The 20,089-nt window shown below is 36.4% G+C and overlaps 1 protein-coding gene across 1 annotated transcript; it reads left to right on the plus strand.

Moving 5' to 3' along the window:
• The first annotated feature begins 18,212 nt into the window (after window positions 1-18,212).
• LOC133779406 (uncharacterized mitochondrial protein AtMg00810-like) lies at window positions 18,213-19,499 on the plus strand. The gene has a single exon (XM_062219371.1). It carries the CDS (start codon window positions 18,213-18,215, stop codon window positions 19,497-19,499), a length of 1,287 nt encoding a protein of 428 aa, XP_062075355.1.
• The last annotated feature ends 590 nt before the right edge of the window (window positions 19,500-20,089 follow it).

Raw genomic sequence — 20,089 nt, forward strand, 5'->3', positions numbered from 1 at the left:
CCCCCAAGTCTATCCTCGATCCTCTAGTGTCACCAAGGGCAATCTCGTCATTTGCCACATCCCGATAAATCCTCGAGTGTTCCTATAAATCCCCATTTAATCCCCGATACACTTAAACAAACTACCTATTACCCGGTAATGCCCGAACACATACTATATTCCCAAAATACCCCTAGGCTCCTCCCGAGCTGGGTATTTGATCCTGTTGTCACTATTTAACTATTCATCTCCCTAGGACCGTCTCGAATGGCACATTACAAATATGTCACCACAATCTCGTGGTATCAATCACAACACACATGTATATTTCATTTATGTCCTCAACGAGCTAAATTATAAATATTCCCCTAATAACCAAATGGGGCCAACATTCATATTTAATTCAACTAACACATGCATTTCTAATCACATAATCATTTAATTCACATATTAACATAATTAAATTAATTATTGCCCTCCCGACACACTAATAAAGACCCTAAGCCTTATTAGCAAATTTGGGACACCACAGGTGTGGTGTCTTATCAAAGACATGTTGGGAAAACTTATACAGTATCTTTATTTATTTTCATGTAGATCTAATATTAAACAAAATTAATATGAGATAACCTAGAACATGTTTCAAAAATTGAATTCAAAGTGAAATAATGATCAGAATACTTACATTATACGTAGTGGAATGAATGAGACATTCCTTCAGTTTCTCTAACCCTTGTATCCTTTAGGTAGCAGAGTATTACCAAAGAACTGAAACGATCTTCAATTTTCTTCACAGTCTTCTAAAGTATCCTTAGAATCACCTAGACTAGAGTGGGCAATTCTCAACACATGAGATAGATAAAGATAGAAGAAGAGAAAATAACAATAAGGCTTAGAAACTGACTTATGTTTAGAGAGAATCTAAAACCTACCAGAAACTTGTGTTTCAGAAATCTGAATTTGTTAAAACTTGTGTTTTCAACTCTGTCTTAACATTCCTTTTAAAGACTCAATTATGTCATTTATTTTGTTAAAAAATCAATAAAATAATATCCAATAAACATCCCTAGGTCGAAATTATCATGGGCTTTAGGATCGTGAAATTTCCCATTTGATTATAAGCGCCCATTGGACTTAAAATCAAGGCCTGTATTATTTTCTATTGATTTAATTAATTAAATAATTATTCAAATCCTTTATTAAATTAATTATTTATAATTTGAACATTGATTTAAACTTATTTATTAATTTAGATACCAATTTATCTTAATTAATAAATCTACCCTAATTTCTCTTTTCTTCTTAGAATTACATAACTATGTGAAACTATCAAAAATTGATTTGATTAACTTTGATAATTCTAATTGATAATTAAATCAATTAATTCAGACTATCTAGATGATTTTATCCAAGGTACAGTGGGGGGGCCTATGAAATCAAGCACCAATAAGTGATCATAAATCTAACAAATAAATTTATTAACTTATTAATTCCTCGTGACTCCACTAAAGACTCGGAATTACACTCTTGAATTCATAGAATACTCTATAACAAATATAGATACACTATTAATTATCCATTGTTACAACCATAATTGTCACTTAATCCTCTATACATGGTCTACAATGAGATGGGACTAAAATATTGTTTCACCCCTCATGGTATTTTATCCTTAAGACACTTAGTTCCTTGTAAATGATATTTCAGTAAACTAATATTAATTACTGAAATGAGATCTCTATCTTTTAGCACATTGAACAAAACTAAAAGGAAACCATCGTTTCACTTCTTCAGCAAAAGCTATAGATGTCCATATGTATGATTAACACTCCCACTCAATTATATTACCAAGTTCCCAAGATGTAAGTATGGGCTAGTCCGTAGGGTAAGCTGGTAACGAACAAGTCAAAGAACTCAAACAATACAATTAGTTAGAACACTAACTACTCAGAGTTGAGATTGAATTGACCTATGGTCAACTATATGATATGACTAGAATAGATAATAACAGCATGTTTACTTATCCTATCAGCTGTCAATATCGGTCATGTCCGATGTAACAAATACATCCGATCTTATCTACATTGCTAATGTTCTAGAAAGAATTTAACACTACAATGTGTAAGTAGATCATATCGTAGATTGGCAAGTCAGTGTAAATCCTGTGCACTGACTAATCTTAGGACTAACTTATTTTGAACATATAATCATATTTATATTCCACTGTGATTACGTTACTATAAATACGATTAGCTATATGCTCGGGATTTAATAGAAGTTTATATTAAACAAATAATCATGAAAATAAAATATGTGAGCAAAGTGATTGACCAAGTCAAAAAATGATTTCTATTCTTTTATTGATTATAAATGAAATTACAAAGAAATTGAGTTTTAATTAGGGCATAAAATCATAACAAGACATTGACCAAGTAGATAAGATCGAATGTATTTAGTTACATTGGACTAGGGCCAGCATTGATTATTGATAGATATTAAGAATTGTTATTATCTAATCTAATCAGTGTATGTTGGTAACAGGTTTACCATGTGCTCAGACGAAAGCATGGAGTGGAGCGCCCAAAGATTTCAAAAAAAATTATTAAACAATCTTTAAATAATGCATCCATTAATATGCAAAACATTAATCAAAGAGAAAAAAAAGATAAAGATTTACGAATAATAGAACAATCAAGAATCCTTGCTATCTTTTAGTAACTCCAATGAACATCCAATCCAAAGCAGTCTTGTGAGTACTCAGACCAAGATCTTCCAAGACGTGTGTGGGCACGTAGAATAATGATGGGAAAATTTCGGATTCACAAGATGTACACAACTCATGAGATCCTGGAATATTAAGTCTAAGACAATTTTCAAGGATAGAGAAAGATTATACGATATATTTTTCTCTCTGTGAAAAACTTTAGAATTCTCTAGAATCTCTTGTGTGTTTTTTTAGAAACTAATTTTCCATCAGATAGATTTATAGAAGAATTAATTAAATTCAAAATTCAAATTATAAACCAATAATTAAATAAATTAATAAAAGAAATATCTGAGACCTAGTCTTGGGCCTAGTCACATGCCAATCACGGTACTTGCATTGTGATTGGCATGTAGCATATCACTATTTCAATGATATGTGTCTTAACCACTTTTATTTAATTATTATTTATTAATCATTTATTCAAAAATATCTAAACCTGATAACTAAATTTATCATATTAATTAATGAATAAATTTTAAATTAATTCAAATGAATTTTGAATCATCTAAATTATCTTTTCACATTATTTAAATAAATAAAACTAATTAATTCAAACTTAATTATTTAGATTATTTAAAAGCCATTTTGGAAAATGCCCATTTTATTTAAAAAAAAATATTTTCAAAATTATAGTAGTTAACTTATTAATTTCGAATATTAATATGTTAATTAATTAATTTTTCTCCATTACATATTTGACCCTGAATAACAAATTTCTTCCAAATATGTCATTTTCTTGATTTTTCTCAATTTCAACTCTCACTTGATAAATTCATCTCGATGACCTATAATTTCAAACTATAATAAATTTAGAATATTAATTATAACTCAATAATATAATAACCTTAATTTATTAATCTCATGATTATTCCACTAAAAATATGAGACTGTGCTATTGTAATTATAGATATTTATTTATTGAGTACTTTTAAATATATATATATATATAAAATGTCCATCGATTTAATCACTATATACAATTCAATCATCTATTAATGATTTATAATTAAAGTACGATATCCTACTACATCAGTAATCCGGATCTAGATTTTATATATTCATAATACTAGTGAACCGTATTTTTCTTTACTGTGAACTATTTAAATTCGTTCCCTACAATCTTAATCCTCTCGTATCTATACACCATTGTATTCACAATAATGAATTAGAGAATTTTATGATATTTATATAATATTATAATAATAATAATAATAATAATAATAAACAATAAATATATGTTAAAATTCATTTCAATAATCTACACTACTACAAATAAGGTTTTTTAGGGCTCGCTTTGCGAGTCTTAAAAAAAAATTAGGACTCATGAAGCACGAGTCCTTTATTTGAGAACCTTAAAAAGTGAGATTTTTTAGGACTCGCAAGAATGTTTTTAGGACTCGCATTGTGAGTCCTAAAAGAATGTGCGAGTCCTAAAAAGTTTTATTTTTAATTTTTAAAAAATGAATTGGTGGCCAAAGCTCCTGCTGGAGCTCCAGCGACAGCGGCGGTGCCACCACCCTACGACGGTGGTTCGAGAAAAAAATGATTGGCTTTCGAAGCCTAAGGCTCGGGGAACGTCGTGGTGGTGCTGGTTCTTTGTTGAACAAAATTTGGTGGCCGGATTGGAGGTAAAAAGTTTTGGACTCCATAGATTTTGACGAACACCAAAACTGAAATTCGCCGACTTCTAACCCAATCCTTGGTTGGGTTTTGCTCGCATGAAAGTGTTGAGTACGATGGTGGTGGTATCTCGACTCACAACAACCCAAGGTGGTCGGAATCTCGTCGAAAACTTTGGGAAAACCTAAAACTGAAGGTTCCGTTGTCCAACTTAGGTGGCACATGAGGGCTCGAGCTCACGAGGGTCGAAGCTTCGGTGGCCTCCGAAGCTCCCTGGCCGGCACGTGTTGCTGGTGGTGGTGGGGAAGGCGGCAGTCGGGCTCGACAAAGTTTCAGGCTTGAGAGAGGGAAGGAGAGAGAGGAGAGAGAAAGGAGAGGGGACTGATTGTGGTTTTTTTTTTTTTTTTTTTAATTTAGTTATTTATAAAACTTTAATTTGTTTTTATGACACACATCCGTTTTTTGGTCTCACGTTGCAAGTTCGAAAAGAAATTCTTTAAGGATTCTCAACGCGAGTCCTAAAAAGTCCAGGAGATTGGAGGGAATTTGTGATTTTTTAAAATTCAAACTTTTAGGACACACATAAGTTTTTAGGACTCACAATGAGTTTCCTAAAAAGATTCTTTAAGGACTCGCAATAAGTGTCCTAAAAAGTCCAGGAGTTGTTTTTAAGACTCGCATCTAGGTGAGTGTCCTAAAATGATGTTTTTTTAGTAGTGTTATATAATAAAACATTGTTTAATTGACACTAATCCCAACATGTCACAACGTTGACCATAGATCAAGTCGATCTCAATTCTGAGTGATAATATTTCTATTCATTATATTATCTGAATCTCTTTGACTTGAGTGATAAAAGCTTTTACCACACGGAATAGTATACTTACATCTTGAAAATTCAATGGTGTAATTGAATGAGAGAATTTATCATAGATATGAAATTTATATATTCCATAATGGAAGTGAAAAAATAATTCCCTTAATAGCTTAGTTCAAATGGTTAAATGATTGAGTACTTGTTTCTGTAATTAAGTTCACGAAATTATCATTTATAATGAAATTAGTGGGAGGTAAGGTTAAAATACCATTGTGGGGTAAAACTGTAAAATTCAATCGACTCATTAGTAGGTCATCGATAGAGGATTGACTAACGGTAATGATTATAACAATGGATAATGTAGTTATATTAGTGTAAATACATTCTATGAATTCAAGAGTCCAATTACAAGTCTATAGTGGAGTCACGAGGAATTAATGAGTTGTGAGATAATTTACTCTACAAATAAACTCACGATAAGTTATCATAGTTTGTATTCATGGATCCATGGTCTCCACATCGTCTTTGATTAAATAAAGTCTAAATTTCTCAAACAATTTATTTAATTATAAATTTATAATATCGAATTGAGTATGTCAATTTTATGATATTTATACGAATAATGAATTAGAGAAAATCAGAGAGTTTTTGTAAATTATTCTACATATTTACTAATAATAAAAAATTGGTGTTAATATTAATAAATAATATTAAATCAAGTTTCAAATTGTACATAGTTAATTTGTACAAGGATTTAATTATTTAATTATTTTTAAAATGTATAAATTAATGGGTCTTGAATTTGACTCTATTGGGCCTTAAATTTAAGACACACATCATGAGCCCAACCCACATGGTGTGAGCCTACAATGATAGGACTTTATTTACATTTGATTTTATAATTAATTCAATTAAGAAAATAAGCCCATAGATCTGTATAAATAGAATATTATAGCTAGGGTTTTCAAAACACAGAGAGTCGAATAAGCTCAAAAAGGAAAATGCTAGAATCCCTCCCAACCTTCTTTGGTTTGATCGAATCAAAACTCAGAGGATCGAATATGGTCAGAGATTGCTGGATCCAGAATAGCAAGTTAGTTATATATGACTCCTTTGATGGAAATGACGTGGACTAATCAAGATAAGTACTTCTAACACTTAAACCACCTTACTTTGTCTATAAATAACATTTCAAGGGATCGGAATTGGGACTTTGGATTCATTGTTCACTTCTTACACATTTCATGTGAGATTTTATAGTTAGAATCTTGTCTTACTTGAGCATTCGAGTCCATTTGTGCTTATAACCTGAAGAGATTTATCTTGATTTCTCCCAAGACATCCTGAACATATCCTTAGTGATTATCATTGTTGTACCGATGATTTGATCAAGAATTAGAAAAAAAAATGATAATAATCAAAGATTGCAAGGTTAAGAATCACACTCCATGCCAAAACAAAAGGAATTTTAGCATTTACACTATGTTTGGTATGAAGGATGGGGAAAAGGAGGGATGGATTAACTAAGAAGGATGGAGAAGGAAAGGAAAGGAGAGGAGAGTGGCAATCATTAAACTTGTTTGGTGTAATAGGAAGGAAAGAAAAGAATAATTTTTTTGTACAATTTAAAATAAATAAAAATATTAAAAAATCATTAATTTCTTATCTTTTTTGTTCAACAATCCACCCATGGATTATTATCCGTGGGCCCAAGGGATTTCCAATCCATAGCTATTTCCTTTCTTTGTTTCCTTCCTTCTTACCAAACAGAAATAAGCTAAGGATGTGGATAACTTCTTTCCACACCCTTTCATCCATCCATCCTTCCTCCAATCCACGATACCAAACAAACACTTGAAGTGTCATTTGAAACACTCAAATAGAATGTCCAATACCTAGGTGTTGCTTTATAGCATCTAGGCGCTGGAAATATTCAATGAAGAAAACAATTTCACATCAGGACAAAAAAAAAACAATTTCACAAGCACCCTAAACGCTTGAGATAGCGCCTATAGGCTGCCGGGCTTACATAGTCATGAATATTGTTTATAGTAAATAAATCATAACTTCAAGACCAGGGACCTCAACTTTTATGTTGATGACAAAAGCTCAAGTCAGTTGTCTGCATACGTTTCTTCTAGAGTCCTCGCAGCAAGTTTAGAATGTGTGCAATTGGAAACTATACTCATGAGGTCGCATAGAAGAAATACCTTTTCGGACACAATAATAAGAACTGACGTGAACAAACATGAATTGATGTGATCATATACAATGATGGATGAATAAAGCTTTTCCAAACATTACGAGGACACTAAATAATTAATATTATGAATCATTCTCTATAAATAGGGAAAAGATCCCCTTGAGAATGAATAGACAATATTTTTTATGATTTAAATTTTTCTAAGAATTATCGTACTAATGCAATAAGTGTGGACTGGGCCATTTCTGAATCAAAACACGTTAAAGCGACTTGTGCAAGAACCTGAATTACATTTCCCAATACTTTTTCCAATTATGATTATCCCATTTGTAAAACATCTTTCAAGAATTGGTGTTTGAAGAAATGTGATCGGATATTAGTTCTTTAATGGAATAAAGAGATACTTCCCGTAGCAGAAAACACAAATCGTGACTTGTGTAATAACAAGAAGTTCCATAAGGGCGATCTCCACACATCCTGTTGCCCAAACTGTACAAGCTTGCAATCCTAAGGTAGCCCCTATTGGTATGAACCCTTAACAAATTAGGCATCCTTCAATATCCTCTAGTATTCCTCAAGAGACGAACTTAGGAGGAGTCCAAGACACGCTCGCATTATACAACCGGAGACGATCTTAAGAGGAGTTGAAGACATGTTGAATGCGGTAAATGATACACTATATTGTATAGTGCGAGGAGAGCTCCCTATACCTTAGGTCGTCACCGCTAGTGCTGAAGGCGTACCTCTCCATACTGACCCATCCTCGATTAAACCTTAAGCATAACTATGGGCAAGGTCAAAAGGCAGGCTCCAACATTCACAACAATCTCAAGCACTACCTAGCGAAAAAGAGTTAAGGGCCTGAAGCTCACCAGAAAGTAAGAGTAGATTCCACACATAGCAACATGTTAATCCTTAACAAAGGAGTCAGATTCCTTGAGGAAAAAGCAAATGAAGTCTTTCATGCACTCTAACAAATTCTACCCATTATAGGCATAGTCGTACAGAGTCTATTCGCACAATGTCAACACATTGAGACGGTATCATTGATTGCCTCAACAACCGAAAGAGACAATGCCCTAGAAGAAGCATGAGTATATCACACATAATCATTCTCTAAGAGTAGATACCCCATTAAACTTTGATCGAATGAGAGCTTTAGACAAGCTAGATAAAAAACAAAAACAAAAATAATAAAAAAAAAAGTTCTGTGAAGAGTATCTAAGCACTCTGTTTTTAGATGACATTAATCGATCTAAGTTACCTAGGAATTTTCTAATTCTTTAAATCAAGTTTTATGATGGGACAATGGACCCCCATGAGCACATCTAAATACTTTAAGACCTGATAAAGTTGTAGCTGGTTTCAAGCATGGCTAAATGCCATTACTTAGTCGCGATATTAACATGCATGGCCAAGAGATGATTTGGCAAGATCCCACACGGATCCTTTAATTAATGGAAGGACATACACAAATTATTTTGACGACTATTCAAAGTTACCAGAAAGTTCTTCGTGCCTGTCACCAACCTATATGACCAAGACAGCAAAACGAATTAACTTCATAATCCTAATTTGGACCGTTCAACTTTGCTACGACCTAGAAAAAAGTCACAATGGGCAATGGAGAAATAATCTTGCTGATTTTTAGGTTTCAACCCGATATCGACATTGGAGGAAGAACATGATGAACAAATAGGGAGACTTAAAACATTTTAAAAATGGTTTACGTACACTAAAGTTTAGAGAACTCTTACATGGCCTTGAACCTTTCCAAAGATAGTGAGCATGCAAGCAAAACTAGTGCAATCCCAAGAATTCAAATCAACAATGACGGAAGCCCTAAAAATTAACAAATGAGGGAGAATGTCCAACATTCTTCTACTCTAGTGGAAAAAGGCAAAACTCAACTCGACCTCTAAACATTTAAAACTTTTGGTAAAATTTAATTCTAATTAAAATTCTTTAGAAGTGACAGAGTATGGAATATTTTCCTCACCGATTATCATTGATTTTCTCATAATATATACAACGTATATGCCTAACAAAAGGCTTGACTCTAGGCTACAAACTAGGAAGCAATATCCCAAATATACGCTTAACGGAAGGCAATAAATGAAGAAGCTATTTATCTATTCTGACTAATATATTTACAATATATTTAACACACCCCCGCAGTCGAAGCGGGAGGCTTTCGGACGCTGAGACTGTCCCGAAAATCTTCAAATAAAATTAGCGGAAGACCTTTGGTAAAAATATCTGCTATCTGATATCGTGATGGCACATGAAGAACCCGTACTTGTCCGCGTGCAACCTTCTCACGGACAAAATGGATATCCATTTCAATATGTTTTGTACGTTGATTTTGTACTGGATTCCCTGATAAATAAATAGCACTCACATTGTCGCAATACACAAGTGTAGCCTTTTGAACCGGACAATGCAACTCTAAGAGCAAGTTCCGAATCCAACATGATTCGGAGACCACATTTGCCACACCACGATACTCGGCCTCGGCACTAGAACAAGACAACGTAGGTTGTCGTTTTGACGACCAAGATATCAAGTTGTCACCCAAAAAGACACAGTATCCAGAAGTAGATCGTCTCGTGTCAGGGCACCCACCCCAATCTGCATCAGTGTATGAGACCAGAGTAGAAGTAGAAGATGAATATAAATGAAGACCGAAATCCAACGTACCCTGAACATATCGAATAATCCGTTTGAGAGCTGACATATGATCAACCCTCGGATCATGCATATGGAGACAAACTTGTTGTACGGCATAAGAGATATCTGGTCGTGTAAAAGTGAGATATTGTAGAGCCCCTACAAGACTCCGATATAGGGTAGGATCATCAAATGTAGCACTAGATGTAGCACTAACCTTTGATTTTGTGTCAACTGGGGTAGTAGACGGCTTACACGAAGACATCCCGGCACGCTCTATTATGTCTTCGGCATACTTGCACTGTGAAAGAAACATACCACCCTTATGTCGAGTCACCGCAATACCAAGAAAATAATTCAGAGGGCCAAGATCCTTCATAGCAAATTCAGAGCTAAGAAGATCCATTATAGAACACCGCAGAGCATCAGAAGAAGCAGTGAGAATAATATCATCAACATATAATAAAATGTAAGCCATATCCGACCCTTTGCTGAAAATGAATAAAGAATTATCACATTTGCTATTAACGAACCCAATAGACAAAACATAATCAGCAAAACGCTTATACCAAGCCCAAGGTGCCTGCTTAAGACCATACAATGACTTATGTAAGAGACACACATAATCTGGATGATCACGGTCCCTGTAACACAATGGTTGATGCATATAAACTGTTTCCTGAAGCTCACCATGAAGGAAAGCATTTTTGACATCCAATTGATGAATTGGCCATGCTTTCGAAAGAGAAAGACTAAGAACAGTGCGGATCGTAGCCGGCTTCACCACCGGACTAAAAGTCTCACCACAATCGATGCCAACCTGTTGTGTTTTTCCATCACCTACAAGACGGGCTTTATGCCTCTCAAAAACACCATTAGATTTGACTTTATGAGTAAAAATCCACATAGACCGAATCACATTAACATGCGGAGGACGGGGCACCAACTCCCACGTCTTATTTTTAATAAGAGCATCATATTCATCATCCATGGCCATTTTCCAATTTGGATCACGAAGAGCCGCGATCGGATTTCGAGGCAACGGAGACCTCTCAACCGCGATATGCATGGAATATTTTTTATTGGGTTTATATATCCCATGCTGGCTACGGGTCACGACTCTAGGCTGTTGGAGAGGAATAGTAGGAGGAGAGGGGCCGAGTTGTATTTGGCATGATCGTTTGGGTCATCCGGGGTCTCCTATCTTAGATGTGCTTAGGAAGAATAAAAGCATTGATTGTAATAAACTTTCTAGTTCTAGTATTTGTGGTTCATGTGTTCTTGGTAAACATATTAAGTTGCCATTTGTTTCTTCATCTTCGAGTACTACTATGCCATTTGATATTTTACATAGTGATCTTTGGACCTCTCCCGTTTTGAGTTCTTCGGGACATAGATATTACATTTTATTTCTTGATGATTTTTCGAAGTATTTATGGACTTTTCCTATGGGTCGGAAATATGATGTGTATGACATTTTCTTGGCCTTTAAAGCCCATATTTCTACTCAATTTGAGCGTAATATCAAAACTGTGCAATGTGATAATGGTAGGGAGTTTGATAATAATTATTTTTGGGATTTTTGTAAAACTCATGGCATGTCATTCCGTTTTTCTTGCCCTCACACTTCTTCTCAAAATGGGAAAGTCGAACGCAAAATTCGGACTATAAACAATATCTCTCGTACTCTACTTGCTCATGCATATCTTCCTCCATCATTTTGGCATCATGCTCTCCAAATGGCAACCTATCTTCTTAATGTGCTTCCAAGTAAATTGTTGGGAAACAAGTCTCCGCTTGAGATTCTTTACAAACGGGTCCCTTCTTATAATCATCTCCGGGTTTTTGGGTGTTTGTGTTACCCTCTCATTCCGTCTACAACTATTAATAAGTTGCAACCAAGGTCTACTCCATGTGTCTTCCTAGGGTATCCATCCAACCATCGTGGCTACAAGTGTTATGATTTGTCATCTCGTAAAATTATTATTTGTCGCCATGTCTTGTTTGATGAACATAATTTTCCTTTTGCTAATATGCATTCCCCACAATCCCACACATATGATTTTCTTGACAAAGGTTTATCCCCTTATGTCATTCACCATCTTCAACACCCTACTCCAACTCCTTCTGCTCAGCCCAACGTGCCAAGTGAGCCCATCTCTCCTAACGGGTCCAACTCATCATCCACTGACCCAGTTCGTCCATCCCTGGCCCAACCTAGCAGAGACCAGCCCTCTCCCTTAGTGGACCGGTCTGATCAGCAGACCACTACGTCTGGTGGGCCGTCCTCCCCTATTGGCCCAGTTTCTTCACAAATCCTTCCTGCCCAAACACAACTCGGCCCCTCTCCTCCTACTATTCCTCTCCAACATCCTAGAGTCGTGACCCGTAGCCAGCATGGGATATATAAACACAATAAAAAATATTCCATGCATACCGCGGTTGAGAGGTCTCCGTTGCCTCGAAATCCGATCGCGGCTCTTCGTGATCCAAATTGGAAAATGGCCATGGATGATGAATATGATGCTCTTATTAAAAATAAGACGTGGGAGTTGGTGCCCCGTCCTCCGCATGTTAATGTGATTCGGTCTATGTGGATTTTTACTCATAAAGTCAAATCTAATGGTGTTTTTGAGAGGCATAAAGCCCGTCTTGTAGGTGATGGAAAAACACAACAGGTTGGCATCGATTGTGGTGAGACTTTTAGTCCGGTGGTGAAGCCGGCTACGATCCGCACTGTTCTTAGTCTTTCTCTTTCGAAAGCATGGCCAATTCATCAATTGGATGTCAAAAATGCTTTCCTTCATGGTGAGCTTCAGGAAACAGTTTATATGCATCAACCATTGGGTTACAGGGACCGTGATCATCCAGATTATGTGTGTCTCTTACATAAGTCATTGTATGGTCTTAAGCAGGCACCCTGGGCTTGGTATAAGCGTTTTGCTGATTATGTTTTGTCTATTGGGTTCGTTAATAGCAAATGTGATAATTCTTTATTCATTTTCAGCAAAGGGTCGGATATGGCTTACATTTTATTATATGTTGATGATATTATTCTCACTGCTTCTTCTGATGCTCTGCGGTGTTCTATAATGGATCTTCTTAGCTCCGAATTTGCTATGAAGGATCTTGGCCCTCTGAATTATTTTCTTGGTATTGCGGTGACTCGACATAAGGGTGGTATGTTTCTTTCACAGTGCAAGTATGCCGAAGACATAATAGAGCGTGCCGGGATGTCTTCGTGTAAGCCGTCTACTACCCCAGTTGACACAAAATCAAAGGTTAGTGCTACATCTAGTGCTACATTTGATGATCCTACCCTATATCGGAGTCTTGTAGGGGCTCTACAATATCTCACTTTTACACGACCAGATATCTCTTATGCCGTACAACAAGTTTGTCTCCATATGCATGATCTGAGGGTTGATCATATGTCAGCTCTCAAACGGATTATTCGATATGTTCAGGGTACGTTGGATTTCGGTCTTCATTTATATTCATCTTCTACTTCTACTCTGGTCTCATACACTGATGCAGATTGGGGTGGGTGCCCTGACACGAGACGATCTACTTCTGGATACTGTGTCTTTTTGGGTGACAACTTGATATCTTGGTCGTCAAAACGACAACCTACGATGTCTCGTTCTAGTGCCGAGGCCGAGTATCGTGGTGTGGCAAATGTGGTCTCCGAATCATGTTGGATTCGGAACTTGCTCTTAGAGTTGCATTGTCCGGTTCAAAAGGCTACACTTGTGTATTGCGACAATGTGAGTGCTATTTATTTATCAGGGAATCCAGTACAACATCAATGTACAAAACATATTGAAATGGATATCCATTTTGTCCGTGAGAAGGTTGCACGCGGACAAGTACGAGTTCTTCATGTGCCATCACGATATCAGATAGCGGATATTTTTACCAAAGGTCTTCCGCTAATTTTATTTGAAGATTTTCGGGACAGTCTCAGCATCCGAAAGCCTCCCGCTTCGACTGCGGGGGTGTGTTAAATATATTGTAAATATATTAGTCAGAATGGATAAATAGCTTCTTCATTTGTTGCCTTCCGTTAAGCGTATATTTGGGAAAAATTTAACAAGAAGATCACATATATGTTACATCTGAAAGATTAAAACTTTATATGTCAATCCCCACCCTTAAAGGGATAGGTATGCGGTGGAGAGTGTAGCAACCCAATTTGTCAATCCTTATTTATTACATGAATAGTAATATTTATATGACAAAAAGAGTTATTTTTCTTTCTCTTTTTTAAATCTCAAAATAAATAATACAATTGCTTGCGAAAAATTTCCATAATTTAAAATCACTTGTCCATCCATCCTTGCCATAACCTACATCACATATGAACTTACGTAAGCAAAAATACTTTTTAAGGCAATACAAATAATGAAATGCCAACTCCTAATATAATACCAATATTCAATATTTCATAATCCTAATTATGTAATAATACTAATTATTCCCAACATGTCCATATATATTCTCAGCTTCACAAAATTAGTAGTTGGGCATCAACCCCACCAAAGATTCTTTCTATCTATACAACCTTCATCACAAGCCCCTCCAAAACATTAGTATAAGGTATTAAGATTTTAAGCTTACACTTTAGTCCCTGCCTTCTGTTTTTCTGTTAATATAGTTCATATTTTAGTTTGATTAGAAGTTGGTTATTTTTTTTGTTGTAACAGACCATACTAATTCTTGATCTTTGTATTCCTCCTCTAAAGCCTATATATATGGCCATTAGTCTGGTTGTAATTTCTTAATCAAATAATAATACATTTTTTCATCGTTCTTCAAAGGCTACTAGTTTTTTTCATTCCGCAACATGGTATCAGCCAAGGAAATTTAGATTTCCCAAGATCTGATCTTCTCTCTCCCTCCTCTTCTTTTTCTCCGGCGAGGGACGCTATTCATCTTCCTGTTTTCCGGCGCGCATCTTTGATTCGTTTCCAGCCGTGTTTTACAATTGATTCTCACCTCCATTCTCGTATCCTAACATGTCTTCGTCTCCTTCCCCTGGCGACAATAGTTCTGCTTCCGATGAATCCCAAGCTCGAGTTCAAACTCCGGCATCTCAGGTCAACAATCCCAGCTCAACATCCAGAACTGTTATTAACGATCCAGCAGACCCCTATTACCTTCACCACGCAGATAATCCCGGCAATGTTCTTGTGTCCCAACTTCTTACTGGTCAGGGCAACTACACTTCATGGAGCCGCGCTATGAAACTTTCTATCTCAGTCAAGAACAAGTTAGGTTTTCTTGATGGCTCTATTACCAAACCTTCCCAATCTGATTCGTTCATGTCCAACGCCTGGGTCAGAAATAACAATATTGTTATTTCTTGGATTCTCAATTCTGTATCCAAAGAAATCTCCGCTAGTATCATCTATGATGAATCGGCAGCCGAAATTTGGAATGATCTCAAAGCAAGATTCCAGCAAAAGAATGGTCCTCATATATTCAACCTTAGACGTGATTTAATGAACTTAAGGCAAGAACTCCAATCTGTAAGTCAGTACTATACTCATCTCAAAACTCTTTGGGAAGAATTGTCCAACTATCGACCCTCTTGCACCTGTAATATGTGTACCTGTGGAGGTGTAAAGGCTCTTCAAGAACACCATAAAATGGAGTACATAATGTCATTCCTTATGGGTTTAAAAGATTCATATTCTCAAGTGAGAGGCAATATTTTACTGATGGATCCATTGCCTTCACTGAGTAGAGTCTTTAATCTAGTTACTCAGGAGGAAAATCAAAGGGGTGATGCAATGGCTACACCACATACAGCACCTTCAAGCAATCCGTCCATGGCTTTTTCCTTCTCAGGGCCAAATTCCTCATCTTCTAAAACTGACTCACGGTCCACAAAATTATTTCCACCACGCAAGAATAGGCCGTTCTGCACCCATTATAATGTTCATGGACGTACCATTGAGAAATGTTACAAAATCCATGGTTATCCTCCGGGTTACAATAAGCCTCGACAACAGTCCTCACCTCCAGCTATCTCCACCAATCCTCAGCTCCACCAGTCCTCCGCAGCTGCTAATCAACTTCAAACCAGTGATTGTCCAACTCAAAATGTCACAGAGAGCCATACTTTCTTGCCTCAATTAAGTGCCCCACAATACCAACAATTACTTAACTTGCTCCTGCTGATAGTTCAGGTATGATTCTTTCCACATCTACCTCATTCAATTCCTATTCTAATAATGCTTGGATAGTTGACTCAGGAGCAACAAGACACATTAGCTCTAATATCTCTCTTTTTACATCGTTATATAATATTCCAAATACTAGACTAATTTTGCCTAATAATGTCCATATTGATGTGGAATACTCTGGGAATGTTGTGTTACCCAACAATCTTGTGTTGACAGAAGTTCTTTATGTGCCAAACTTCAAATATAATATAGTTTCTGTTAGTAGTCTAACACTTTCCCAGAATCTTGTTGTTTCCTTTTATACTAACTCCTTTGTTATTCAGGACATCCTCACCAAGAAGATGACTGGCAAGGGTAGTTCTCTTAATGGACTCTACATCTTGGATCATCATCCCTCTACAGCTCAAGTCCACACCATAAGTGCAGAATTATGGCATTCCCGATTAGGCCATTTGTCTTCTAAATGTCTACATATATTGAGTTCTGTTTTGCATTGTAATACATCTCTTTTACACAAATCTGAACCTTGTTACATTTGTCCTAAAGCTAAACAAAGACAGCTACCTTTTCCTATTAATGAAAATAAATTCTCTGCCAATTTCTTTGATTTAGTTCATTGTGATATTTGGGGTCCTTATCTCACCCCATCCCATTCTGATCATCGTTTCTTTCTCACTCTTGTTGAAGATAAATCTAGATTTACTTGGGTTTATCTTATGAAACACAAGTCTGATGCTCTTTTTATTCTCCCTAAATTTCTTGCTATGCTTGACAATCAATTCCATACTACCATTAAACATTTTCGATCTGACAATGCTCCTGAATTAACCTTTACTGAATTATTTGCTCATAAAGGTATTTTACATCAATTTTCCTGTGTTGAAACTCCTCAACAAAATTCCATTGTTGAAAGAAAGCATCAACACCTCTTAAATGTTGCACGGGCACTACACTTTCAAGCACATACTCCATTACAATTTTGGTCTGATTGTTTATTAACTGCTACTTTCATCATTAACAGGACTCCTACTCCTTTCTTGAAAAATAAATCTCCATATGAATTGCTCTATAACAGTTTACCTGATTACAATTCTTTTCGGACTTTCGGATGTCTAGTGTTTGCCTCTACTCTTCGTGCTCATCGAACTAAATTTTCACCTCGTGCTAGAGCTTGTATTTTTTTTAGGATATCCTCCGGGTTACAAAGGATATAAGCTGTATGACATTAATACCAAACAATTTTTTATTTCTAGGAATGTCATTTTTCATGAGCATATTTTTCCATTTACTACTCTCAACAATGTGTCTGTTTTACTTGATCCTTTTTCTTCTACTATTCTTCCTTCATCTATTATTTCTCACACACCTGTTTCAGATTACTCAAGTTCATTTCCAGAAGGTTCTACTGACACTCCAAATCATACTTTTCCTGATGAAGTTTTTCCAGCACAATCAACCCCTACTACTACAGATGCCATATCCGAAACTCCAGTTACTTCCACGCCAAATCAAGCTATGCCTATACAGCCTCTTCATCGGTCAACAAGGATTCCACGTCCTCCTGCTTACCTGCGAGATTTTGAGTGTCATAGTTCCCTTCACAAAACACATTCTACTCCTTATCCTATTAATCATTTTATTTCTTACGATAGACTCTCTACTTCTCACAAAGATTTTGTTCTTGCAGTTTCTACTAATGCCGAACCTACCTCATTTAAGATGGCTACCCTTGATACCAATTGGATACAAGCAATGCAACAAGAGTTACAAGCTTTGCAACTCAACCACACTTGGTCCCTTGTTCCATTACCTCCACAAAAGAAAGCCATTGGTTGTTGATGGATCTATAAGATTAAATACAAGTGTGATGGCAGCATAGAATGATACAAAGCTCGTTTGGTTGCCAAGGGATACTCCCAACAAGAAGGATTAGATTTTTTTGACACTTTTTCTCCTGTAGCTAAAATGGTTACATTTAAATTACTTCTCGCCATTTCCGCTATCAAAAATTGGCCTACTCTTCAACTTGATATTAACAATGCTTTTCTGAATGGTGACCTCAATGAAGAGGTTTACATGACTTTACCCCCTGGCTTATTAACACCTCCTTCTTCCTCTACAGGTCCTCCAATGGTGTGCAAATTACACAAGTCTATCTACGGGCTCAAACAATCTTCCAGGCAATGGTACACCAAACTTTCTGAGGTCTTACTCAATATTGGTTTCACACAATGTCAGGCAGACTACACCCTCTTTACTAAGGGTCATGGACTACACTTCATTGCCCTCCTCGTATATGTCGATGATATTGTCATCACAGGACCTACCGTGACCAATCTGCACCAGCTCCAAAGTTCTTTACACTCTCATTTCAACCTCAAAGCTCTTGGTCCCCTCAAGTATTTCTTAGGATTCGAGATTGCAAGGTCCGCTGCTGGTTTGTTCTTATCTCAAAGACAATATACTTTGCAATTGCTTGATGACATAGGGTACTTGGGTTGCAAACCTACCGTCACCCCTATGGACCCTCGTCTTAAGTTGGATGCTTTTACAGGAACACCACTCACTGACCCATCTCAGTACAGACGGTTGGTTGGCAGGCTTTTATACCTCACTTTATCACGGCATGACATCACATTTGCTGTCCACAATCTCAGTCAATTCATGTCTTCACCTCGAACCACTCACTTACAGGCAGTGCATCATCTCCTCCGTTACCTCAAAGGCAAACCAGGCCAAGGATTATTGTATCCCTCCTCCTCCTCTCTTCAGCTGCGTGCCTTCTCTGACTTGGATTGGGCTTCTTGCCCAATCACTAGACGCTCTACTACAGGGTTCTGTGTGTTCTTAGGTAACTACCTCATCTCCTGGCGCTCCAAGAAACAGCCCACCATCTCCAAAAGTTCTGCTGAAGCGGAGTACAGAGCCCTAGCTGCTACTGCCAGTGAACTCACCTGGCTACAATATCTTTTAAGAGCCTTTCAAATAGATATTTCAGCCCCTGCTTTCATCTATTGTGACAACAGTTCTGCTATTCATATCGCCAACAATCAAACCTTCCATGAGCGCACTAAACACATTGAATTGGATTGTCCCTTTATCAGAGATAAGATATGCAACTCAACCATCAGATTAGTGTCTGTCAGCAGCCACTTACAACTTGCAGACGCCTTCACTAAACCACTTCCATCCCTTGCTCTTGATTCTCACATTTCCAAGATGTCTATGTATGACATCCACAATACATCTTGAGGGGAGGCTATTAAGATTTTAGGCTTACACTTTAGTCCTTGCCTTCTGTTTTTCTGTTAATATAGTTCATATTTTATTTTGATTAGAAGTTGGTTATTTTATTTGTTGTAACAGACCATACTAATTCTTGATCTTTGTATTCCTCCTCTAAAGCCTATATATATGGCCATTAGTCTGGTTGTAATTTCTTAATCAAATAATAATACATTTTTTCATCGTTCTTCAAAGGCTACTAGTTTTGTTCATTCCGCAACATAAGGGATAACCGAAATCCTTTAATCCTTGATAGGCGTAACAGTCTTGCCTCACTATATTTATATCATCAATAAGCTCTTATCCTCAACGACCCATCTATCTCTAACACCGCATATAATTATTACATAGAAAATTATCATAACTAATGATCATTTGCACTCCTGGAAAAAGTATACCCATACTATAGATACATAACACAATCCTAGTAAAAATCCAAGCTCCATAATAAAACATGGAGATCAGTTGAGAGGCATACATTGCTTTGAATTATTAGTTGTTGAGGCAATTCATAGTCAAAAGAGTTCACAACTTTAGGACCCAGTGATAACCAAACA

The sequence above is a fragment of the Humulus lupulus genome, chromosome 5, assembly GCF_963169125.1.
Source record: "Humulus lupulus chromosome 5, drHumLupu1.1, whole genome shotgun sequence".
Taxonomy (NCBI): Eukaryota; Viridiplantae; Streptophyta; class Magnoliopsida; order Rosales; family Cannabaceae; genus Humulus; species Humulus lupulus.